Raw genomic sequence first — 26,914 nt, forward strand, 5'->3', positions numbered from 1 at the left:
CAACTATCCTAATCACTGAATGCAGCTTGCTTTCTATTGATGTTGGAAGTTTGGATTAAACATTTTCTCTGTTTCTCTTTCATTTTCTTAAAATACTCACAAACTTAAATGTCTGTGTTCTTAAAAATATTCTCTAAGTTCAGAGCTTGGGAAAACTTGTTAGTGGCTGAGAAATGTGTTCTGAGGTCTTCCACGTAATGGTATGTCAATGGTTTTAAATTACACTTTGATACAGGGTGCACAATTCTCTCATTTTGACAGTTGTGCTCTCAGACAGATACTGAAAGCAAAGAGAGCTTCAAAAAGTGAAGTGTTATCCTGTTAGTTTTTACCCAGTAGTGGGTTTTCTCTTTAATTACAGAGTACCCTAATCCCTTATTTGTATAAGGTACACATGGGACTGATCTCAGCAAAGTACTTGGCTGATTAACTGCAGTTAGTCATAGCTGGAAGCCAGTGTGTGTAAGAGTTTATCAAACCAAAGTGAAGTAGTTAACTTAAAACTAGGTGCTGCTAGCTTTTCTCAGAAAAAAACTTCCTAAATCATTGGGGGAACTACAAATTTCAAATAAGCAGTTGAGACTACAAAATTTCACTCCCAGCATTTTTGCAGTTCATCTGTGGTTCCTCTAGAGCCACAGAGAAGTAAAACACTTCAGTTTGGTGCTGAGTGATCACTTCGCTGGGCTCAGAATATAGGAAATCAGCTGTCCAGTGCAAATATGGAAATGATGAGAAAAGGAAATTCAATAGTTAAAAAGATTTTAGTGGATTAGAGGCTTTTGGACAGAGAAGAAAGTAGGGGACTAAGATTAAGGAAAGTGGTATTAAATTCTAGGGTTGTCTAAGGAATAAAGTAGTGGAATGGGATTAAGGGAAAGAAAAATTTGAAGCCTAATGAAGAAGGGAACATGGTAGATGATGAATGTGAGATGCAGTCAGATGTGAAGAGATGCATTGGGGAGTGCAACTACAGTTTAGTGAATGGACACATTTAAATTGGTATATTCTTGCAGTTATATTGACTAATTTATAACAGGAAACAGTATAAATTGAAAGACAAGTAAAATAGATCATATTTTTGTATTTAGGCTAGTAAAACAACAAGTATTAGCAGAATTTAGAGGTGTCTTTTTCTTAACTCCTCCCTCAGAGTTTTCTGACTGAAATACACATTGCCAAGCCATTCCATCACAGTTCTAGATAGATGTAAATGGCTCTGAAGCAGTTTGCTATTGACAGAGGAACAGTTCTTTCCAGTATGTGACAATTAAATCTCTTTTATTAACACTCTTAATTTTTTCTATGGTAATCATGAACTTAAGTGAATAGTTTAAGAGTTTATGGGTTTTTATTAGTTAGCAGAGATGTGTATTAGTGTCTGTTGCTTTCAGAAGCCTTTTTCTATTATGGGCTTTTGATTTACATTCTATTTTTACCAATTCCTCAGACAGAGGATCATTGATTTAAAAACTAGGCTTTTGTTTAAGTGTATCTACAGTAGAAATAGGTCCATTTAGCATTTGTGTTTTACTTTCCTGTTTAAAAATAAAAAAACCCAGAACACCAGCAAGTCTTGTTTAATCTGAAGTACTTCCAAAAGCATGTAAGCCTCTTATCATGCTGCTAATGTGATACAAGAAGATACAAGAAGCCTTGGAGGCTTTTGTGCTACTCTAGAGTTGCATGTAGGTTTTTTTTGGGTAGGGTAACAATTTAGAACAAGTGTAAACTGTACATTTTTAAAATAAAACAATTTTGTTTAATGCAGTTATGTATAGTGCATGTTCAAAACCACGAATTTTTTATTTGCTGTCAGACATTTTATGGTCTAACATGCTGATACCTATAAGTTTGAGAACTCAAGCATGTACTTGTGATGTTTACTGTATACATTCATCAGTACACAGATTCTATACTATATACTAATTCATGCTAATTGCAGAAAACTGGTTTTAGAAAAATTACACCTGTCCCAAATGCACCTTGTTTTTTTCTGTTGCATAAGGATCACAGAAAATATTTTTCTAGTGAGACTAATGTTGTAGTGTCCCTAAATATCATTGCAGCAGATAAATGGTTTTCATTAATTTATCATGCTCTGTTTTGTTTCCTAAAATTTGAAACTGCAAGAGAAATCCTATGTACCAAGTGGATGCTTATAGACATACACTTTACAAATCTTTGCACGTTTCTGAAGCAAATGCTATAGACACTAACTTATTTATTTCCTAGATAAATCAGACAAATATGATTCTAGAGATGTGGAGAGACTTCAGCAAGATGATAAATGGGTTGAAAACTACTTGATTTGGCGTCATGATGTTGTGGATGATACGTTAAAGATGATTGATGAAAGCTTTCAGTGGAGGAAAGAATACACAGTTAATGGTAAGCTATGTTATACAGTGATTTTGAAGGTGTGTGTTGCTTTCCTCTTGAACGACCACTGACCTCTATATGTAGTTTCATTAATAACCTTTTGAAGTTTGCAAGTACCACGGAGAGCTGAGCAAGAACTTTGAAAAAAGGAAAAAAGGAAAAAAAATATTGTTTTTTATGTTGACTAGTAGTGTCTCAGTTTTGTTGTGGTTCCATGTGTCCATTGAAAGGGTGTTTAAGGGGAAGGAAGGAACGCAGCTATCTCTTGCTTTGTCTCTTTGCATCATAGAGTTCTAGAAAAAAAGCAAATAGCAAAAAACCCCACAACAAACAGGGCTGTGTTGTTCATTGTAATAACACTGGTCTGGTGCATTAAACAAAAGATTGCATTTTTGTGCTGTGTAAATATTTTGAAGGTGAACTCTGTCTACAGGACTTGACACTCTGAAGGGTAGAGCATGGTGGGGAGGCTTCAAATATGAAAAAAATAAACATTTGCAGCATTTGTAGATTTTTTCAATTATTCTTACTTCATAAATAGATTCTGCTCTGTAGCATGAGAACAAGATATTGAGATAATTTGAAATCTTTGCTATTTGCATTAGTTTAATAAAGGCCTTGGAAAGTGGCTTATAAAGATGTTTTGGGGGTTTTTTGTGAGACTTTTCAATTTTTAGTGACTTCTGTTAAGTTACAAGGTGACTATTAATATGATTACTGAAATAATATTTCATTTGGTTTTGCAGACTTGTCAGAATCTGTCCTTCCAAAATGGTTATTTGAAATCGGTGCTCTCTTTCTGCATGGATATGATAAAGAGGGCTATAAGTTATGTAAGTTACACAGCATAGAATATTTTCAGCCTTTGGTCATTGTTTTCTTTCCAGCATTTTATCTTCTTGAAAAATAAGCATTTTAAAAACAGACATAGGTATATATTGGCTACTGTTTTTACTTAAAAATGTAGTTGAGTTAAGGTTTTATTTATCACAGAATCTACTGAATTGCAAGGGACCCAGCAGGTAATGGAGTCTCACTCCTGACCCTGCACAGGGCAGCCTCAGAGTCACACCATGGGCCTGACTCTGACTGGCTTGGTGATGTGATCACTGTCCTAAACAAGAACATAATAGTTTAATGGATGTTCTGTGTTTGAATAGGGCTTTCTCTTAATCTTGAAATACAGCCTAGCTAACATGCTATTTAAAAACATGCTGTTTAAAAACATTTGTTTCTTCACATGAAACAAGTTGCTTTTTACTTAAGTTTTGCAACTGGAAGTAAAAGACATGGAGAAGAAATCTGGTTTTTACTACAGCTTTCCAGATTTCAGGGAGAAGAATATTAAGCATGTCTAAAGTTATTTTCATATAAGTTGTATAACTTAGATTCTGTAAAGGTAGTAAAAATGGAAGCTACCCTTCACGTTGCTGCCCAGAATATTTATATTTATTTTCTCACTTATTGTATAATCACTAACTTGGATTCAGACATTTTTATCAAGTCTTTACTTTGAATTACGTCTGTGAGGTTTTGGTTTTTTGTTTTTTGTTTTTTTTTTCCCCCATGGAAAAACAAGCCTCTGAATGACTCATTTCTTTATTCCAGAAGAATATATACAAGGCTTTCATTTCTAGAGTGCTGGTCACCTCCTGGAATTTTTAATTTTATTTTAGAAAGATCTGTTGCTTTTTATATAATTTTTAATGCATGTATAAATCGTTTTCCAGAACACATCCTCTGCAGTGCTGTAAGAAACCTAAGAAGAAAAGGAAACATTAATTTTACAGCTATACTTAGAATATGTGCTGAACATAGTATTGTCTGAAGACCTTGTGATTTAATTTTAAATTATGAAATATTAATCTAGATAAATAGTCTTTAAATACACAAAAAGTGCTTTTTCACTTTGTTTCTTCTGAGGTATAATTTCAATTTCTAAAAAAATATAGTAAAAAAGTGAGAGACTTGGGGCCTGTGAAGAAGTATGCAGTTTTTCTGGCTGTTCGGTGATCACAAAATCAGGACAAATATAAAATACAAACTCAGAGGTGTTAATACATTTCAGTGCATCCTCTGTAGTTACTTGCATGATATTTTCTGTTTGCTTGGATTGTTCCTTCAACTTTTGTGTGTGTTTTTGTCCAAGTTTGGTTCAAAGTGAAGCATCATACAAGAGATCCTAAACAGCAACTTGACAAAAAGAAGCTGGTGGCTTTTTGGTTAGAACATTATGCCAAGAGAGATCATGGAAAGCCCTTGACAGTGGTATTTGACATGGCTGAAACTGGAATCAGTCATATAGTAAGTATTTTTATGTCTTGTCTTGATTATTTTGGAATTATTTAACCTGTGTTACAAGAAAAAAGGAAGTCACTGTGCAGTCCTTGACACATAAATGACTTAACAGTCATTGAGATAAGTGATATGGTAGAGCTTTTTCCCATGACATGAGCAGTTTCCAAAATATTTTGTTACATATTAAATTTTGTCTTCTGCAATATGCTGAAAATTTTCTTTTAGTTTGGTAGCTGAGCTGGTTTAGATTGCAAGGTTGGGATCTTGCCTATCAGTACATATTTATAGGTTTAATCTAATAACTAAAAATCTCACAGATTGTCTATATGTTAAAAAAATGTATTTCTATAGAATAATTAAATTTTTCTTACAGAGTGCCATGCTGTCCTGTTATTACAGGAATGGCTGGAACTTGTATCTTTGTGCTTTTTTTTTTTTTTTTTTTGTGGGGGTGGTGGTGTTATGGCAAGAATGACTGTAAGCAAAAAAACCCCAACCTTAAACCCAACTTCAAAAGCTTGTCTATATCTGGCATAGGGAAGATTATTAATGTTGCATTGGGACCTTGCAGCTCTGCAGTACAGGGCCACCAGCTTATGGAGAGGTAATTTGAAAAATAAATGTGGTGTGATTCTGTCTTGCAAGGTTGTTGCTCCTACCTGTACAGTGAGAGCTGTCTGTTCATGCTCCTAAAGATAGTACTGGAACCACAGTTTTACGTAGCAGGAGTAAAGGATTGTAATAATTTCCTTGATGTGAAAGATTAATTTGATTTGGGTTTTATGGATTATATCCTGAAGCAGCTTTTTCCCCCTGTGTCTTTGAGACTCCCAGAGACAAAATCTGAGCAAGTGCTGTCTGTAACTGTCCCATTGTACAGTCTTGTGTTATAGTTTATCTCAGTATATTTTTAATGGCTATTTGTAGCCATGTGGAGTAATTGATGAATCTATCCTAACAGAAATCTGAGCTCTCTTCCAGAGCATGCCTCATTTGTTTGTTCTGTTGCTATGGACATCTGCTATATCACTTTTATCACTAGTATGGAGGAGATAATTCTGGTAGCTCATGGCTTGTTGTACCAGTTCAGGTAACTGGAATAGATGCAGTTATTGAATAGTCTGTGAAATCTGCACTTCTAATTCCAGACTTTCATCAAAATAATGGATCTCTCCCTCTGCTGTCTGATAGTGCTGCTTTTGCATAGGCAGCAGAATAGAGAGCAGCATCCTGATTAATGGAGATTCTCGTCATTCCAATCTATCATTGTGTTTGTTCTGTTAAATGAAAGATATTGCACTTGGTACAAGCAATAGACAGTTGAGATGAATGCTTCTATTAGAGGCCACCTTCTGCCTGTAAAGATATCAAGTTAGTTTCTAGTTGCTTAAAAAGCTTTCAGGTTGTGAGTAGTCCCTTTACACAGTGGGGTTTTTTGGGTTTTTTTGTGTTTTTTTTTTATCTCTCTACAGATGTTTTGGTAGTGTGTTTACGTCACCCTGGGAGCTCCTTCCCCATTGTTGTTACTGGCTGAGGCTTTGGATCCTCAGCCAGAAACAGTCTGTACTATTTCTGAAATTAGTAGTAGTGGGCATTTCTGTTTAAAGGACTGGGAAAAGTACTCATGGCAAGCTTCCCACCTGAGTACCTTATTGTGGCAAGGTATCTCTTACTTTATTTCTATACCTGTTTCATAAAAACCCTTCCTTGCCCTTTACTGTGTGATACAGTTCCATCATACCTGGATTTCGCGAAGGAGACTGACTGTACTATTTCTGTACAGTTGCTCATTGGATAGAAGCATCCTGAAAATGGGTGGTATAGAAGCAGCTCTTTTGAGCACTGTCTCTGCCCACAGTTTCTCTGCATGCCGCCAACTAATATTAAACCCAAGAATTCTCTTCAAAGGAAAGCTATTTTTTTTCCCTTTGGAAATATTGTACTGAGTGCAGTAGTATATTGAACTGTATGTAGGATAATTACTGAAGGGAAATTTCAGTATATTGAGTATTCTTCCACCTGTCAAGTTTCTCTAGTGCTAAAGGTTTCTTTTTCCTGTATCTTTCCTGCACATTTTAAGTCCTGTTGATACTCAGCAGTAGTTTAGATCTTAGTTATTGCAGTGATCAGAGGTGTATTGACTTCTTTCTCTGATGATAAGGGGAAGTGTGACCACAATCCTGCAGCAGTTTGGTGGAGGAAAAAGCCTTGCATTGTGCTTTGAGGATATTTGTTGTGTATGTGAAATTTGATCACAGTTGACTACAATATATCTATTTTGTGCTTTTCATTAAATGCCTTAACTAAGCCTGTACTTTTAATGTTTTGGCTTGCTTTGCATTTATGCTGTGGTTTTAATTTATTTTTTTTTTAAATTTTTTTTTTAGGACTTGGATTTTGTTCGGTTTATTGTCAACTGTTTTACAGATTATTACCCAAACTTCCTCAGTAAGTATTGCATGTTAAGTATTAAGCATTGTAGACTGGTGTAACAAGAGCATTTCATAATATGATAGAAGCTGGGGAAGATTGGGTTTTTTTTTCCATGTGCTTTCTGGGGTAACTTCATGAAATGTGAATGTTACAGTGTTAGGATATTCTTGTCCTGAAATCAGTGCAACTTTGTTTTGTGAATAAACTTTACTTTCATCAAAAATCAATTCTTTTTGTGAAATAATAATGTTTATTACTATTACTAAGTAATAGTTCTTACTATATTTATGCCTAGTAAGAACTATAAGCACATAATAGAAAGGAATTGACCTGTTTTCCTTTGCTTCTTACTTGTGTAGAAGTTTTACAAACTTTGATGATAGTTTGTGCTTTTTAGGAGTCTTGAGTGGTCAAAGAATGAATGGCTCTGGAAATTTACGGGGAGCAATGGTTTATTCTGAAAATGAAAATGGTTTATTCTGAAAATTATGTATTCTGAAAAGGCATTTTTGTGTGTGCACTTAGAAAACTGTGCGTACTTGCCTGCTATTTTTTTGATGCATAAGCAAACACTGCGTAGTTTATGCTAGCTCATCTTAAATATGTTGTAAATTTTAGGTGAAAGTGTCTGTGAATGGTGAGTTTCCATATAGCAACTGCTTAAAATCTGAATATTAAATTTTGGCTTGCTGATCAAAGTTCAAAGCTTTGATCAAATATCAATCTTAAAGGCAAGAGCAACATTGTTTTTTGTAGTTTGACATTCAAGAGGAAAAAAAACTGGGACACTTAAGTGTTTTCTAACCTATATGGTTAAATAAAGAATATTTGGAAAAAATAGATGTACCAGATTTATTTGTTTCTTTGTGAACTAAGGAGTACTGAATATACTTGTTAAACTTTCTTCTTCTAAGTAGCTAGTTTTCTAGGTCAGGTTGAGCTCTTATTCTTTGCCTTATTTGTGAGATGAGTTATTAGTAACAAAATATCTGAAAAGTAATATCCCAGGAAGTACATAAACAATGTAAAGCTTGGAATTTTATTACTGTTTTCCAAGCAAACAGCTAATGTTTCTAAATAGCAATTAGTTTGTACAAAATTGCTTTTAGAGGGAGGTGAACATGAAGGTTTGTAAAAGTGAGTATTTGCTTTTTTACATGAACATTATTGCTGTACTTGCTCTTAAACAGAGAAATACCTAGCACTTGGTATTCAGTTTTTTTTTTTCTTTTTCAGCAAAGATAGTAATATTTGAAATGCCTTGGATAATGAATGGTAAGTTTTTCTGCTTTTTTTTTTCAGATTGTGATAACTTTTAAAATTTAGTAGCATAAATAAGAAGCATTTTTCTACTCTGTGTAAATACAGATGAATAAGGGAGTTTGTTAAAAATGCATCTTTAAATCTGTCAGTTTAAAGGTTGCAACCTTTTTATTTTTCCTTCTATCATTGTATTTTGGATCACACTTCACATGAAGTCCGTATTCATCCTGTTGTTTCCAAAGGTTAGGAGACATTGATAAATAATCCATTCCTTGAATGCTGCTAACTGGAATCCTTTCAGGAATCCTGTCATTAGCAGTGATGGTGACTTTTAACTAGCTCAAAACTAGAATACACAGTTTAGGATAGTGCCTGACACTGGGTGCTGATGTGGTTACATTTGTTCTAATATGGGTACTTCAGTAATTAGCTGTAACTATAATATACAGGAGAAATACAGTATTGCTCTGTTGTTGCCATATGAATACATATTTTTATGTTGGCTTTATATTTTCCTGCATATTCGTGTTTTACTCTCAGTAAAAATAACAGTGGTCTTTGTAAATTCTTCATAAATCTAAACAAATATCCTTTAAATCAGCAAGACATTTCAGCAAGGAAGAGTGTATACATCTTTCCCAACCTCCCTCACTCAGATTTGGAAACACAATTGGGTTTTACCTGCTCAGTACTTCAAGGGCTAAATTCTAAGACAGCAGAGTTGTCAGTTATTAAATCAAAGATACTCTGTCCATTTTCTCTGTAAATAATACTTTTTTTCCCTTGCATTGCTCATTCCAATTATTATAGATACTTTCAGAGCAGGTTCTGCAATATCTTGAGGGATGTAACTCACTTGTTTTTTGTAAGATCTACCAATACACTGGTAAAAACCTACAAAAACAAAATAACAAAACTGCTTTCCTGTTAACTCATGTATACCTTTTGTTGTGTTTTTTAAAGCTGCTTTTAAAATTGTGAAGGGTTGGCTTGGCCCAGATGCAATAAGCATGTTAAAGTTCACAAACAAGAATGACGTGCAGGAATACATCAGTGGAGAGTATCTGCCACCTCACATGGGTGGAACTGTGAGTATGAAATGTCATGTTTCTGTTGTGACAGATTGAGACACCTATATAAATTCCTGTGTGGGCCTGAGGGCTGGCTCTTCACAGATGGGATATTTCTTGAAATTGTTTTGCCATTGATGATTTCAAAATCACAGTAATATAAAATAGGTGAATTTCATGAGAATTTGATATCTACATCCTTAAATACATTCTTAACTACTGCTACTATTTTTTATGAATTATTCATCCCCTTATAAGTCACTGAAAACCACTTAATTTTTCTTGAAAGTCTGAAAAACTATCTGTCATTATCACTTGCACATTTTTGCTCCCTGGTGAATTAGAAATGGTATTTGTTTATGAAACAAGTTCTATGAACAGAAAGTAGTTTTCATTGTCCTCTGAGAGTTCTACTCCTGCTCCAGAGCTATGATTCCTTAAAGACAGTTATATTGTAGCTCTTTTTCCTTTGCTATCTCTAGGGGTGCATTTTAAGACACGGCTGTAGAGGATTCATTTCAAAGAGTATAGTAGAGCTCCAAAGTGGTACAAGCAGCATCAGTTTAACAGAACCAGAATCCAGTTCTAGTGCAATCGAAAGAGTGGAACAGCAGAAGCATCTTGCACAACAGGTTTCACTTTTCACAAGGCTAGTAGATCAGTATTGCATAACCTTTAAAATAAATTAGCAGAAAAATTGTGCTTTAAAATATTAATAGGCCATTTATGGTAGCAAAATAAGCCCACTGCAAGGGAGTTACTTTTCATGGTTCTTTTTCCACCTTTTCTTTTCTGAAGTACTTTTGGCATTATGGCAGTAACAATATTGAGAAAAGGAGGGTTGTGTTTCAGCAATAGTAGAGGAGGCCATGTTCCTTTGTATATGAATTCAGGGCAGTGTTATTGTGGCCAGGACATAAGAAACTTGTTTGGGGAACATAAAAGAATGTTACTTTGATTTTCATTTGACTGATATTAGGAAGCCTTTAAAAAGTACATGTGAATCTTGAAGAAAAGATACCCTTTTTCTCTGTGGAAAGTGGCTGCCCCAGCTCTCAGTCTCACAGAAGAACTTTCTCATATGGAAGAAAGCAGAAATTAGTGCACAGCAGGAGTGGGCATTGAGGGAAGGGCTGATGATGCCTGAAGTAGCTTCAGTAAGGATTGAATGTTGCTTAGCAGTGGTTCTGGGCCTGCCTCCTGTGGTATTGTCCTATTGCAATAGAGGGACAAGTTTTTTTCCTTATTAAAGCTGAGTGTCTCCCATCTGCTTTTTAGACTATCTTACCTAATAGTTCATTATGTCTTTAAAGAAAAAAACATGTGGTTTTTCTAAATATCCTCCTGAAGCATCTAATGGAATATACTGTCTTAGTTATTTGTAATCCTGCCTTGGACCTGAAAGGTCTGATTGCTGATTAGTGATTGTTGATCAAGCTTGCTTCATGTTGCCCATCTTCTGAGGGCATTAACAAGTTTCAGAATCATTGAGGTAGCTTATCCACATCATTTGTCTGGGGTAAGAAGTTGCAGTGGCAAAATAAAGTAGTAGAATAGTAGTAAACTTGTCTGACAAGAACTCCAGGGGCTTTAACAATTTCAGAAAAACAGCTTTATCTCTACATATTAAGAGCCCTGTATTTTGAACCAGCACATGCTTTGTCTAACTACTGAGTTTCACTTGATGGGTGTTTTGAGCCGTTGACCTCAGAACTGTCATAATTTGGAGGAATTGTTAGCAAATACTGAGACTCCAAAATTGTGCTCTGAATCTTTCTTCCCAAGACTTTTTTAGTGTATACAGTAAAGCAGGATCTTTGCATCTCTGATAGCAGGGAGTTTTTCACTGACCAGACAACAGACAACTTAATGTCCTTTCTCAGAATTTTACTTTTCTTGATGTGATTAACCTTGGCTTCTTTTGAGGCAGCTAGCTAGAGTACATTTCACCATTATTAGTATTGTCAAGCGTTGCTTTTTTAAATGCAGTATCTGACTTGTACAAATTGATTCCTTCCATTTTTCTCTAAAGTGCTTGATTTTGTTTGTGAGGCACTTTTTTTTTTTTGCCTCTTTCTGATTTTTTTCTCTGTCATCTTTGATTTCCACACATTTTGTTACAGATCTTCATATTTGCCATGAGCCTAATGCAGTGAAGAGCACAGCATATCTGTGCATCCTTTGCTGTGTCCCCTACCAGGATCCAGTTTTGAAGAGCTAAGTCCAGCCAGTGGAGCAGATAATTTGGCAGGTTAATTTGGGGAGATACCTCGATTCCACTGCACTTACGTTCTTTGTATTTCAGAGAGATTAGTTCTGGTAGTAACAAAAAAATCTGCAGAATTAATAGTGTTGAACTTGGAGTCAGTGATTACTTTGCTTAACTAAGGGAACTGTTCTTTGTCTCTTTTGGAAGCCTCCAACTTAAATGTCTCAATGAAGTTATCTTTAAGCATATTTTAAGTCTGTCTCAGCATCACTCAAAAGATGAATCAGAAACTTTCTATAGTTTTAAAATCCTTTGACTGTCAGCCAGCTGTGAAAGAGGAATATTACATGCTTTATTTTAGACAACTAGTGGGCAAAGGTGTCTCCAGAGTACCAAAAGCAGTAAAACTAATTATGGAAAATAGAAACTTGGGTTTTGCAAGACCTCAGAGTATGAATTGGGTCTAAGTTCCATTCAAGTCCTCATCAGTGTGTTGGCTGTGGCTGTTACGATATTGCTAATCCATGCATGCTCCACATCACATATGTGGCTTTGAGTTGTTCTTGTCCATAGAGCACAGAGGTCATTTGCTTTATAGCAGGTTTATTTTGGTAGAGCTTGTCAGAATTGCTCAGGGCAGATCTAGGAGCAGGCTGATGCTAGCCAGCCTGGAAAATTAGGGTTAGGTGCTCGAGAGCCTTGGTAATATTTTTCATTTAATAATAAATGTATTCTAACTCGGTGCTTTCTGGCTTTCCTATCTATTGTATCACACATTCTGCCATTTCCAGCTGTTGGAACAGTCCAGTTCTTAAGGCATACACATTTCTGACTGAGCACGGAGATTTATCTCTTCAGTAATATTTTCTGCAAGACTGAAGTACATACCATGTACACTTTGATACAACTCATGCACACACAGTAGGATTTTGATTTGTTGTTTTGCCCAGTCTTTCTTTGTCAGAAGATGGATTTAACAAGGATGAATTGATTGAGATTCTCTTTGCTGGTGCCTATATTGAACAATGTGTGCAATTGCTCTGCTTTTCACCTGGGTATCTAAATTGATAGCCCACAGGTTTTCTTGGAAGTACCTTATATAGGTCAGTGGCCTGAAGTTAAGACATGACTAAGCTTGCATATGACTACATGCACACAGTGGCCATGAAATCTTAGAATATATCACTGCTATGATTAAGACACCTTTACAAAACCAGCCAAAAATAGTAGCATGCATTTTCTAGATCTGCGGTAAAAAAGAGCCATAAATTTATAGAATGGATGTATCAGGCATTGAATAAATGTCTTGTTTACCTGGCTGGGGTTTTCACCCTGTTAGTAGATACACTCATGTCACTGAAACTTAGGCAGTGTGACTAGGAAGTGTGGGACTTAGAACAGAATCTCATCAGTGGGACAACTCAGCTCTTGAAGCTATCCAGCAGCATGGATAAACAAGGCCAAGTAATGTGTGCAGCAAAACTGATTTCCCTCTATTAAGGTCACTTTGTTACATGCCCTTCATCCTATGCTGGGAGGAAATGACAAGGCTCTGTTGGTTTGGATAAGGGGAAGCTGGATATTTCTGTCAAATGTGGGATGTCAGTATTCTGAAAGACTACTGTAATATTTCTTGTGGACTGGAGACTTTTCTTTTAATAGTGATTTAGTCTGTAATTGATACCTAAAGCTTGTCCTTCTGGCCCTTAATAGGATGTTGTTTGTGCCAGTGACTACCTGTTTCATTCACCTAGAGGTCTTTGACTGTTGCTACAAAGGAGTAGATGAGATTTAGACCTTGATTATAGATGAGCACTTTTTTTGTTTGTGGTTTCTTTGAATAGGTCCATCTAAGACTTCTCCCTTTTAATCTTTCTTAATATTTTCTCAAAACAAGGAATAATGTGATGTTCTTGCTTATGGAGAGCTCTCTGGAAACACCTCTTTGTAACTCCCTGCTGAGGGAGGCATCATTTGTGAAGCAGGGCTGTTGCTCCATTCTGCCTCACAGGAGTTAAAGCTATGTTATTTTTCTCCACTGGAAAAGCTGACAGACTATATCAGTTTACTTGATGCTTAAAACCGCTTGAAAATGTAGTAGGAACAGAGATGAGATCCCTGTTCCAATGCTGCCTCTAACATTAAATGTAATAAAACAATTTGGAGAACGTTAAGAAAATTTCCAGTTAGCAAAAATTGGTTTTTACTGATCTTCCAATGGAAAAGGTACCTTTATTGTAGAGTCATTGAGAACTTAAGTATTCTGCTGCTGCGTTACTCAGATGTCTTAAATATGGTCTTTAAATTGATTTGTCATTCCAAAGAGTAGAGGTCTGAATTGCAGAATATGCTAAAGGTCCACACACACATTATGTTAAACTTAAGGGATTATTTGGGGTTGTTTTATGGTTTTGGGCTTTATTTCCTTTTTTTAAAGTGGCCATTAGGAAACTAAAAAGGAACAACTGATTTTTTTCATCACTTTTGAAATATTTTTAGAAATAGCTGTCATAAGTTTTAAACCACATTTTTGAGAACTAAGAAGAGAACTTCAGCAATTAGACTCTGAATGCTGATCCTTGATAGACCAGCCTCTGTAGTTCTGCTGTGAATATAAATAAGTTACAGTTTACTGACTTCATTGGATGGCTGTATTTATTTATCTGTTGATGATAAAATAGGAATTCTTGGTGTCAGCCTTCTGTGCAGGGGTGCAACATGAAATAGATAAATGAAACATACAAGTAATGTGAAACAAGAAACAAAGACAGCGTTTCAATTTAAAAAACCCTAGAGAAGGCACTTCTAATCCTCTTGAATAACTCATCTTTTATAAATCCTTATCTTTCAGGATTCTTTCAAGTACAGTTATCCTCCATTGGTTGATGATGATTTTCAAACTCCTTTATGTGAAAATGGGCCCATTACAAGTGAAGATGAGCATGAAAGTAAAGAAGAGATAGATGCAGACACCAAGGAGACTGGGGAGCTGAATGAAGCACAAAACCTTAATCAGAAAAAGGTATCTGAGTGAAGATTTAGGCAAGACTAGCTAGGTGGTTACAAAGTGGCACAAGAGGTGTATAATTTTGGTTACTTGTCTTTGTGTTCTATGTTTTTACCAGTTTTTCTGACTTCTAATTTAGCAAAAAAACACAGAAAAACTAAAAAATTATAATTGCAGTTTCAGCCTTGACTCTTGGTCTGTTAAGACAAGTTTCATGCTTCAAAATGCATAAAACGTGCACCAAGTATTTAGTCTGTCTCTTGGAATATAGTGAATTGTGCAGCAAAAGGAAAAAGGTTTTTGTGTTTTGTTTTCAAAGGTTGTTTTTCTAGTAGGTTTCTTTTTAATCTTGGGATATTTAGTGGTGATCATTTTGAAATAGATCTAGTTTTCTCTGATGCTTAAATCAGTATGTACATGAAAAAATGTTGTTAAATATTTATGCACTATTGGATGTTACTTTGTTTTCTTAAATTATTGATAAAATCTCAACATATGTTTTCGTTTAGTCTCAGGAGAGATTGTATTACTACTCCATCAATCATGTTTTGCAACATAATCTTCCTGCAGTGTTCTTTATCCAGAAATAAAGGCATTGTTTTGCACAAGTTCATATGAAGTGATATTTAGGAATATGCAGTAATGTTAACTGGGGGTATTGCTATTGAAAATAGTAGAAAAAATTTTGAAATTTTTATTACCATAATTAATTTTGGAATATTACTTGCAAAACTTCTGTTTAGTGGAGTAGAATACAGTTTCATTTACTGTTACAGGTTTGTCAGAATAATTTGAAATGTGCAGCTCACTAAGTAGTCCAGCTGTTATTTGCAACTTGGCCAGCTTTAAAAAAAAAAAAAAAAAAAGATAATTTCACTGACCTTGAGGTCAAAAGGAAGCATTACATAATCACAGTTAAACTCAGTAGTTTGTTTTTTTGGGGGCACATTTTAGAAGCTCTGATTCTCACATACAGAAACATGGAGAATTTCTGCTCTGTTTGTGAGTTGCCTTTGGTAATTAATAAGCCTCAGTGTTTGCTGGCTTTTAATTTGCTTGGGTGACTTATCTTTCTACATAAGGTATTTTAGGTTTTTTACTTTTTTTACTCTTGAAATACCATTAAGCATATAATTGTTTTCACTTTTATTCAGTGTAATCAAGGTAACTCAATTTTTTTCAGTACGGGGAATCATGAGGGATAAACTTGGTTAGTAAGTGCCTGTCCTGTAGGTGCTTCCACTTTTGTAATCTACAGTAATATTTTTTCTGGTAGTTTTATGTCAAACAAAGCCCAACATATAACTAGTGCAATGTATTTGCACACTAACCTTTTTCTACCACTTTTATATAATTATTAAAAAAGTTCCCCTGTGGGTTCTTTCTATACAGCCTAGTTCATATAAAGTTTGTATTCCTTTCATTCCCATACTTCAAACTTGCATGAACTGAGTTCTCTTCATGTGTTTTCTCCATATTAAGAGTGGAATAAAAAATGAGACTAAGCAAACTCTTCAGCCAGCTGATCTGGAATCATGATGTCCCTAATTCTTTCAGTCTTCTGTACCCTCTCCCAGCACCTGCCCTGTTTTGCATGTATTTTCCTAATGTTATAGAAGAAAACCCTCAGAACCTAGGATGTACCTGCAGTTTTGAAAGCACCAATTCAATCAGCGTTATTTCTTTTATGTTCTGCAATACTTCAGAGTTTCAACCAAGAGCAATGAAGATATATTTAGCTACCCTGCAATGCAATGAAGTGTGGAATTGGTACTGTGTTTTCTCTTACAGTGGTACAGTGATTGTATTGTTTTAATCTGTTTTAATTTTAAATTTGCAATGGATGAATAATACCAGTGCTTTATAATCTTTGATGTGCTATAACTTAAAAAAACAGACTTGACCAGCAGGAAAATACATGGAAAAAAAACAAAGCAGAATTTTTGTTTCATAAACATTTAATGTGTTATGTAATTTCTATAGTAAATAATTTTATTCAGTGGGCTTCAAGCACCTTCAGGGAATGAATATATATAAAGCTTGGTCTGTAATATATAAACTGTTGAAATAAGACTCATCATATTCTTTTAAATACCTGCATGATTCTGTAACATATAATCCAGGTTTCTAGTTAATCATTATAACTATCATTTTTACTCAGATGAATTCTATAGAACAAATTTCCAAATCAGAGGAAACTGACAAAACAGAGGTCAAACCAAAAAATGCAAAGAAAGCATTAACCACTTTTAAAGGACCTTTATTACATATCAGGTAATAATAATTTTCTTAAATTTTCTTTTTACAATGTGCCTTGGACTCTAGAGTACTGAACTAGTTGGTTTTTAAAATAAACTTTTTTCAGACTGTTAGAGGAAAACAAATTAGAAACAACTTTTTAAGATGGATTTTTACAAAGCTCAAAAAGGTATTTCTGGTTTTACAAGTTTTCAGGGAATCTTCTGATATAACCAAAGATTGGTATACTTTTTGTACAAATAGGTGTATATTCCACAGAATTGTAGAAGTGTTTTGTTTATATTGAGAAACCATCTAAGTCCTTATTTGTAATGAGAGCAGTGATTTAACGTTGTTTGATTTCATTGGCTCAAGAAAAACCAGTGTTTTTTCAAGACCGTTTCCACTGTCAAATCTTGCTTGAATTCTTTTGCCTTATGATGGTATAAATGTCTACAGTAATAGTTTCCAGCAGTTAAACTTGATTCATGGGTCCAATTTATTTTGTGTGGAAAGGGCTCTATAATGACATATCTACCCAGAAGGTTTTGTCATCCAAGATGCAACATCTCGCAGTTATTTTTATCACTAAACTAAAATAAAGAAATCAATTAGCCAATATAACTTTTTCTTTTCACTGTCTTCTAGGTTAAGATGCTTGCTTAGAATTTGATTTAGATGCTAACTTTTATTTTCACTTTCAGTTTGCTATTAGATGAATGAAGAAAATATCTAATTTTTAGGTAATTTCTTAGCTAACTTTTAAAGTGCTGTAATGAATTAGTTTTGGAATGAATTTTAATAATGACATGTTCATTAGCATAAATATATTTTATATGTGTAAATTTTTCCTAATTTTGAAATTAAAAACCTCCTCTGTATAGCCTTAGGTTCTTATATGGCAAGACCAAGGTGTAGACTGCAGAACTGTGATTATAAAAGAATGTTGAACATTTTCTGTGACAATCACAAATGCTAGATGTGTATTCCAACCACTTTTTAATTAAAAAAAGAGCACAAATCATAAGCAGACAAGAAAAAAAAATTCAAACAAGCAGAAACACCCCCAGAAACTTCCTTTTTTTCTCTTAAAATACTTCAAGCTGTCACTGAATAGAAGTAACTTACATGGACTGCAACACATGGAAGAGTAAAGTTAGTCAAGTGTAGAGGTGTTAATACTTGTAGTCTTGCTGTCATGGAAAATAAAATACTGGTGTCTCCATTGTTCTTGCTGTTTGTTTTGTTTTTAAAGTAAAAGCCTGAATGCACCTCTTGCTCTGGACACTTTACTGAAGGTGATTGAGCCAATAATATATAGTGCCATTCATAACCAGTTGTAGGCACCTATCACAGAGACCATAAGCTCTGCCACCCTGATTAACTTGCATCCTTACTCATCTCTCAGCATTGCCCTGTGAAGGGAGCAGCCAGGAGCCTGAGCACACAGCTGAGGCACTGCAGCTCTGGCACCATAAAATTATGGACCAAAGCTGGGTCCTCGTGCTATTTTGTTTCTTGTATTTTTAGTCATGTTTATGAGTCAGCTGTCTCCTTCATTTAGACCACAATTGTATTTGCCTTGTATACCTTGCAGTGAAAGGCTGCCTCTGACTTTCCTTCTCAATAAATTAATTTGTTTGGTCAGACAAAAAGCAGCAGCTTCCTTGTATTGTCTGGCAGAGGAGCAGCTCGTGGTGTGTTGTGGTACAAGAATTTCTAGTACAAGCTGGTTATGTCACACAGATCAGAGTAAGGAAATTCCTGCATCTGTGAAATTTAAAAAGCTTGGGTGTTTGTTTAAACAATCCACCCTCCTAATAGATACATGCCACCTAGCCCCAATGCTGTGGAACTTGCTTTCACTAACAAGAGCCATAGAGCCATGGTCTCCAAGTTTTTTGGGTTTTGTTTTTTTTTTTTTCCTCCTTTGCTCAATGACCATAATGGGTAGAACAAGAAAGATCAGGCTCTGGCACAATGTTCCTTCCCTTGATCATGTTTGTGGCTTATTTTGAGGCTGATTATTATGTTGTTTCATTTATGGTTTATCTTGCAATCACTGTTGCACACAGCTGCAGTAGTACAGTATTAAGATAGCTACACTCCTTCCCTTCCCTAGCACTGGTTACTTCAATTGACAATTTGGAATTGAAAGAATACTGAGAGGAGGAGGGAATTACCCAATAAAGCAGTTTTAAACTTATCTATTTTCTGGTTTCTACCTTATTAGGCACACTTCCTTATCCCCACCACAAAAGAGGTAGTCTTGTCATGTGGACTGACTAATGCACTGTAAAACATCAGCACCCCAACATCACAGTCACCCCCGGAACCTGCTTCCAGCAGGAGCGTTCACACTTGCCCTGCAGCACCAAGGGCTTTTCTTCCTAGCTCATACCCTGGTTTAAGTAGGAGCAGAAGGATTGGTACCATAAAAGGAAGTCTTTTGAGGAGGAGGTCAAACTAACATGAAATTGGCATTCCAAAAAGAGGACATGGAGAAAAAAATCACGTGTTTTGAAAAAGTATATGCAGTTCAGTGATACAGAGTAGAATGGCAGTTCTTTGCGTGCTCCTCATGTGACATAATGAAGGAAAAGTTCTTCACTTGCTACTCAAGTTTCCTTTCAACTTGTATTATATGAGCATGCCCTACCTTTTACCTATTAGTGTTCATTTGAATGCTTATCATAATTGAGTTGTGTAGTTTGATGTGGTTTAAAATAGCTCATGCATGACTCTCTTAATTGCACAAGAATATTAAAAACAAGCAGTAACTTTATTTATGCATGTGATACCACAAGTATGTGAAGACTGACTCATAAGTACAAGTGGATTCAGCTGTCGTGGTTGAAATGATGGCCAGTTGTGGATATCTGCCTTCTCTTATGTGTGCACTATATCCATGACAAAGATGGATGTTTGAGGTTGAAATTACTCCCTGTCTGTGACACCTTATACTACTTAACAGAAGCATAAATTAAAGTCAGCGATGCTTTCCCTTAACACACTGCCCAAAGATGCAGTAGCTGACTCTTGAGTGTCCGTTGGCTGTTCTTGATGTTACAGATGGCAGAAGTCAAGGGCAGTTATCAGCTGAGGCAGCCAGTTCCACTTGTCATGAGTCAACCCTGAGCTTCACTACAAAATTTCTGCTTTTTATTTTCATAGCTTCTATTGATGAAAATCTGTTTATCCTGACTGTAATGGCAGGGTAGAAAGTATTTTATTTTCCTGGAGGTGTGGTCAAGTTTTTTCTATGATCTATTCTAAAGATAATCTGAAGAAACTAAATTTTTTTAAATTTCCTATCAGCCCAGCAGAAGAGCTGTATTTTGGATCCAAAGAAACTGGAGAGAAAAAATGTTTGATAGTTCTCACAAACGTCACTAAAAATGTAGTGGCTTTTAAAGTAAGTGTTTTATCTGTGGCCTGGTTTACTAACTGTGTAACTTTTTCATGTTTTCTGTCAGGAGGAAGAATACTATTAAATCCATTTTACAGGCAAAATTTTTTGTTGTGTAATGATGTTTGAGGCAGATCAAAGATTTTCTGGCTGAATTTATGCCTACAATGTACCGCCTCAAAGGGGGTACTTAGTATTGCAAATCTTTGGAGCACTGAGTAAAAAAGAGCTAAAGTGATGGTTGGTTTTTTAGTGAGAGTAATACTTTTTGGGAAGTCATCTTTTTATAATCTTTCTTTTAAAATACTGTCTGGAAACAAGTTAGAAATATTCCAAAATGATGCAGATCCATCTGCAAATGTCACCATCAAAGGAATTAGTAGTTATATTTGCTTCAGAAAGATGGAGTTTATTTGCATCTTTGCGGATTTTTTCATTCTCTGCACATTAAAATAACTTAAAATGTTCATATTTTCATATTTATATTACATGTTCTTGGCTGGTTTTAAATATGTATGCAAAAGAAAAATAGCAAATGCAAGAAAACAAAGGATAAATGCAATTGACACAGAGGAAAAAGGAATATGCAAGAGTCCTATTACGCCTACAAAATGATGTATTTTGGAGATTTGTCCTAATAGTCAAGTTTTTGGGGATTTAGTTATTACAGAATGAGAGAAGTTATGAAGCAGTCGTAGTTTCTGCATGCACTTACTGTATCCTTCATATTTCTTGTTTATAGGTGAGAACAACTGCACCAGAAAAATACAGGGTTAAACCCAGTAACAGCAGCTGTGAACCTGGCACATCATTAGATATAATAGTTTCTCTTCATGGTGGTAAGTAAAACTGTAAAATAGAGCTTGTAAGAAATCTGGGCAAGTAGTATTGGACATGCTCTAGACACTGATGGTTGTGTGTGCTTGCTGGTGTGTGGGACTGACTGATGCCCATGTCTACGTGACTCTACTTCTCACTCTACGTATGAGAATGGTACCATTTGTTAGAAAAACATGGATGTCAGAAAGGATTTGAGTAACTGCTTTTACTGATTTCCTGCTTCACTGAGGCATAAGCAGCTGTTGACTGCAACCCATTTTTTTTCTTGTCTTAAAAAACAAAAAGTCTGAGTGGCAGCTGTCTCACTGGTTCATTATTACAGTGGGAGTTTATCTACAGTAAATCAGATACCTAAATTGTTGCAAGGACAGGTGAATTTGCTGGAGAATATGTTCTTTACAAAATTTTGGGTTGTCTTTGAGCTATTAAGATGAAACTAGTTCTGTTAAATAACATATACAATTTTGGGAAAACTGTAATTAGATTTATTGACCTTTAGAGAATGATTTCCTAGTTTTTACTTCTAGTAAGACAATGTCTGGTGTCCTGCAATAAGCAAGTTCTCATTTTATGGCAGTTTTGTCCAAAATACTTTTATCCTCCTTGCAATATTGTTGTTTTATCTAAGCACACTGTTGCTTTTTTTTTTTTTTTTAATCTTCCTTGAGGGCAGGTTTTGCAGCTTCTTTGCAAGATCGTTTCCTTATAATGGCAGCAGAAATGGACCAGTCATCTGGAGCAGGTGTGCCAGAACTGACTCAGTTTTGGAAAGAAGTCCCTAGGACCAAAGTGATGGAACATAGGTAAGCATATGGTTTTCTGGTAATAGGGGTTTGGGGATTTTAAGCTTTTATTAATTAGCTGATTTATAGCATTTGTGTAATCATAATCAATGAAGGATTCTCCAAGTTCACTTGTGTGGTTACTGACCAAAATACATTGCTGAGACTTCTGCTCTGTTTGAACTGATTAGATGTGGGTTTAATGCATAAATTGGTATTCTGGACATGCTCTTCTCTTTTTCTTGTTATTCTCATGCTGATTAAGAGTTAAGTGGAAAAAATATGAATGCATGTGACAATTCACATGAACAATAGTGGTTTTGGTTTTTTAATAAGAATGCGTCACTTGAGTTTTCTGAAAGGAAGCAGTTAAGGAAAGCAGACATAGTAAACACAGAAGTATTTTCTAGAACATATTAAAAATGTTCCCTTTCTACTATTAAATATCAGAAAATTTTTTTTGTAGAAAATTTCTCTAAAACCTATTGCATGTTCATATGTGTATTTTTGATATTTATTGGTGAAAATGTAATCTGGAAAAGTCACCAGAAAAATACATTTCCCCATACACTTTTTAAATGCACCTGCTGCTCTTCTCTCTCATCCTATCACATTGGGTGGTATCACTGAACATGTCTAGGAAAAGTTTCCTGCAGTTTTGACTGGTTTTTTTTTGTTTGTTTTTTTTTTTGCCATAGATTGTTCCTGGGGTTTTTCTGTGGGTTTGTGGGGTTGGTTTTTTGGAGCCTTCTTTACCCCTTCATGGCTAAAACTACTGTGGAAAAAGTATTTTGTGAGTCTTGATGCCTAAATCCTGTTCTGTGTTTGCTTCAAGGGCTTATCCCTTACTTCCCTTTTGATTAAAATATACATCATGTGAGTGGCCTTGAGCTTCCTTGCATAATTGGTGCAGTGTTTTTGGGTTTTTTTTTTTAAACAGACCCTGAAACAATAGAGAGAGGTTATTTGATTGCAAGTGTGCTGTGTACATTAGTTACTCACCAATATAAACCTGACCTTTACTTTTTGGTAAACCTAGACTAAACGTAGTGTAATTATAATATTGTCTCTTAAATTTTAAAAGCGTAGGGACTATCCTCTTAAGATGGATTGTTTACTCCTAATTATACAATGTTGCATTAAATTTGTGATTTTTGGTGTGTGTTCTTGTTTCCTTTTTACAGGCTCAGGTGTCATGTTGTAGAAAGTAGTAAGCCCTCTTCTCTGACATTAAAAGACAATGCATTTAATGTTCCAGCAAAAACTAATGAAGATTTACATATACAGGTAATAGCATATTCCTTTGTGCTGAATATTTAGCCAAATTATAGAATATGGTAGAGATAAAAAGAATTTTTACTGAATCTTTTTGGTATTTTATGAATTATACTATTTGAATGTCTCAGCAATTGAAGGTAACTATATCAGTGATAGTGATTTAATTATTTTGTTTAATGATAATGATTTAATAATCATAAATTTCCAATGCAGTTTGCTCATACTTCTTGTGTAAATACAGATCTGACATATCAATGAGCATCAGGGGTATCTTTTGCTTCTGAGTGTAAAGATGTTGCCTGCTTGATTCAGGCCTTATTGTTTATCCGTAACTTAAGATTTGAAGCTCCTTTCATGGGAGAGATTCTTGAAGTGTGTAGTGATAGAAAAGGTATTGCTGAGAGACCACTGAGAGGTGGCTTTTCTTTTTCTTTTTCTTTTTCTTTTCTTTTTCTTTTTCTTTTTCTTTTTCATTTTCTTTTTCTTTTTCTTTTTCTTTGTTCTTTTCTTTTTCTTTTTCTTTTTCTTTGTTCTTTTTCTTTTTCTTTTTCTTTTTCTTTTTCTTTTTCTTTTTCTTTTTCTTTTTCTTTTCTTTTTCTTTTTCTTTTCTTTTTTTTCTTTTTCTTTTCCTTTTTCTTTCCTTTTTCTTTTTCTTTTTTTCTTTTCCTTTTCCTTTTCCTTTTTCCTTATTGCCAGAATTGTTCAAAATTGCCAAGTGCTTTCAAGTGCAGTAATTTGACTTAATGAAACTGTTCTATTTTCAGCTAACTCATTTACTGCAGATTAATAAAAGACTTGAGGAGCAGATGAATCGCTGCCTCTGGTTCCAGCAGCTGTCAGTTGTTTTATCACTGCTATCAGTTACTGTTGCTGCCTTCTGCTTCTACCTGGCATATGCCCAGAGAAGCTAAAAAGAATTGCTGTGCCCTGGATGTGCTGCTGCCTATCATGGCTCGTTGGAGTCAAAAAGATTGCAGTGCTGCACTTGGATTCTGGAACTGCCAAAATGAGGTCTCTGAGCCTACAGCAATGAACAAGGAACAGTTTACTGGGGAAAAAAAAAGATAGAAGAAATGAATGACCAGCAAAAAAAATTACTGAAATTATTGTTTAAGTTGACACTTAAAATAGGGCATGAGGAAGATGTTAAAGCTAGGACCTCTTTTCACTGTACAACTCAATAAAAGCTACTGAACTGGAAGGAGGAAACCAAATACAACATTATTTAAGACTGTTGTGCTTTTTTTTCCCTCTATTCAACTACTTTAAATACAATATTTCATTTTTTTTCATCATATTTATTCTTTCATTCTGAATCACTCCCATAGAAGATGCAAGCAGTCAACTTAGTGTATTCCAAGGTTAATTTGTTCATCCAGGAAAATTGACAGAAATTATGTAGTATAGGTGGATTTTTTAATATACTCAGTGTATGTACGTACACATAAAGAAAGATATTTGTTGTTAGTAATTATTCTGATAACTCAGCCTCATTGCCCTCATTGATTAGTTTCTTATTTTTGTGCTTGTTCTAAATGAAAAGTTATTGTAAACATTTCTTACCAAGTAACATACGCACAAGACAAGACACTATTCCTGTTCTCTATTTTTTTTTTTTGGAAAGCAGCTTGTATTGAAATTACAGGAGTGTGGCAGCTGACTTCTTTACTGTGATGGCCTATTATTGGTTCATAAAAAGGCTATTAAATAGTCAGTGTAAGAACTTACTCTGAGCTGTGCAATATGGTTAAATGACATATGAAATTATGAAAAAAGCAAGTCAAATCAGAAAGATTAAATACACTTGAAGGCAACATAAAAGTATTATATCTGCCATTTCACAGAAGTTGTTGTGGAAATGGTGCACGAAGCTAGAAAGAACTCTGCTAACAAGGATTCTTTGTACTCCTTGCTGTAAATATGTATATTAAAATGATGAAAACTTAAAAGGAGACTGATAGTATCTTTCATACTTTTAAAATTTTCACTCTAGGAGATTTAAGAGAATTATGTTACTTGAATTAATTTTTGCTACAGACTGGCTTTGTAACAGATTTGGTTTTGTCTGCTGACTTCAATAGATGAGAAGTGATTGTTAAGGAAAAATAAAGGTCATACTCTGCTTCTGTCTTTTTGCTTACAGTGTGTTGGTGATGTATCATTTCTAGAAAATAGAAAAGGGCAGTTTAAAATAATAAACAGATTAACTAATAAAGCCAGCAATATGATTACTAAAAAAATGCCATGTACAAAGTAAGGCTGCATAAAGGTTTGCTGCATAGCCTTCTGTCCTCTTTTAATTTATACAATGGTTTACCACGTCTGCTTTTTCTTAATTTTTCACTAATCTCATTTCTGCCTGTTTTGTTTCTCAGTATTTTCTATTCCTAATGATTTGGCAATTAATATTGTTAACTGCTTATAATGAAGCTGTTACTTGGGTTCTTTTTATGTGCATGCAATTCAAATGCTTTGCTTACAAGAAACAGGTTGTTGTCTTAGTGAGAAAAGTAACAAAGTAATTTGTAACCTTAAGATAACAATAACCATGCTATTAAAATGCCAATTCCTTAATTTGGGTGGATTGAATAGCACTTTACTGTATAATTGCCAGAAATATATTCTTAGAGTCTTTGCCAATATGAATATTTTAATGTTTTGGTGCTTTCATATATTTTCAGTATTTTATTACTTATTTTATTATTGGTATTTTCTTTGTATGAATCAGATGAACATCTTTTCTATTTTAATATATTTTAGAAAAATACAGTTAAAAAATAAATATGACAAAATACATAGTCTTGAATGTTTAGTCTTTTAAAAATACCTTCCTCTCCTGAGGCTTTTGCTTTCTTGTTAGTCTGCAGATACTTCATGTATGAGAGGTAAGTGTGGTGATGACCCATAGTCTGTTGGCAACAGAAGTTGTGGTGGAACTTGTCAGACAAATGTGAAATAGGTGACAATGGCTTCTTGAACAGAATGCCTGACATAATCACATGGACGTGGTACTGGCATGTCAGTGGTACCATGGCACAAGGGATGCAAGTCCACACAAAGTGACTGTAGGGGTTTTTAACCTGAAATGGACAATAGTCAATTTGTATTTTTTTTCTTTGAGAACATAATTCTTTCTATCATCACCGAGTATTTTCCCAGTATTTTCAAAGCTTTCAGTTGTTAGTAGTTTCAGATTTTGTGTGACAGTCCTTGGAAATGGGTCTCACTGTGGAAGGTTTTCTTAACACACACTGAAGGTACAGAGTAACATGATTTGAGACCCAAAATCAAGAGAAGAAACAAAATATTTTTTTTTTCACACTATGGGAAACTCAGTTTATAAAACTGGGTCATTTTAGAACTTAGACAATTCACAAAATAGGATTTGATTACATGAACTATCAAGATCTAAAATTTAGTTTTCCTTTCCCTCATTTGTAGATTCACAGTTATTTTCAGCTTTTACAGACAATTAAGAGACAACAAAGATGTAATCCTAAAAATTAGCAGTTTTTGCTCCAAAAGAACACAAAGTCTTTTTCCTAGCAAGGAATTTTGGTACCCTCTTCTGAGCTTAATTTTTCTACTTTCCTGTGTAAAAGATCAGACATTTTGTAAAAGAAAACAACAGCAACAACATGGGGATGAGGGGCAGCAGGAGCAGGGATTTTAAATTTCCTTTATATTTCATCAGTGATTCCCTGC

General features: G+C 34.8%; 1 protein-coding gene across 2 annotated transcripts in view; it reads left to right on the forward strand.

Moving 5' to 3' along the window:
* The window catches only part of MOSPD2 (motile sperm domain containing 2), a 32,339-nt gene extending 7,000 nt beyond the window's left edge, over positions 1–25,339 (forward strand). For both annotated transcript variants that reach the window (XM_009089670.4, XM_018913562.3), the window contains exons 3-15: positions 2,236–2,391; positions 3,129–3,215; positions 4,532–4,686; positions 7,068–7,128; positions 8,350–8,388; positions 9,340–9,464; positions 14,507–14,677; positions 16,824–16,936; positions 20,219–20,315; positions 21,052–21,148; positions 21,823–21,952; positions 23,116–23,218; positions 23,974–25,339. In XM_009089670.4, the coding sequence (XP_009087918.1) occupies positions 2,236–2,391; positions 3,129–3,215; positions 4,532–4,686; positions 7,068–7,128; positions 8,350–8,388; positions 9,340–9,464; positions 14,507–14,677; positions 16,824–16,936; positions 20,219–20,315; positions 21,052–21,148; positions 21,823–21,952; positions 23,116–23,218; positions 23,974–24,120 (1,481 nt within the window). In that variant the 3' untranslated portion in view covers positions 24,121–25,339. The remainder of the gene's footprint in view (positions 1–2,235; positions 2,392–3,128; positions 3,216–4,531; positions 4,687–7,067; positions 7,129–8,349; positions 8,389–9,339; positions 9,465–14,506; positions 14,678–16,823; positions 16,937–20,218; positions 20,316–21,051; positions 21,149–21,822; positions 21,953–23,115; positions 23,219–23,973) is intronic.
* Positions 25,340–26,914: the final 1,575 nt, after the last annotated feature.

The sequence above is a fragment of the Serinus canaria genome, chromosome 1, assembly GCF_022539315.1.
Source record: "Serinus canaria isolate serCan28SL12 chromosome 1, serCan2020, whole genome shotgun sequence".
NCBI classification, from domain to species: Eukaryota; Metazoa; Chordata; class Aves; order Passeriformes; family Fringillidae; genus Serinus; species Serinus canaria.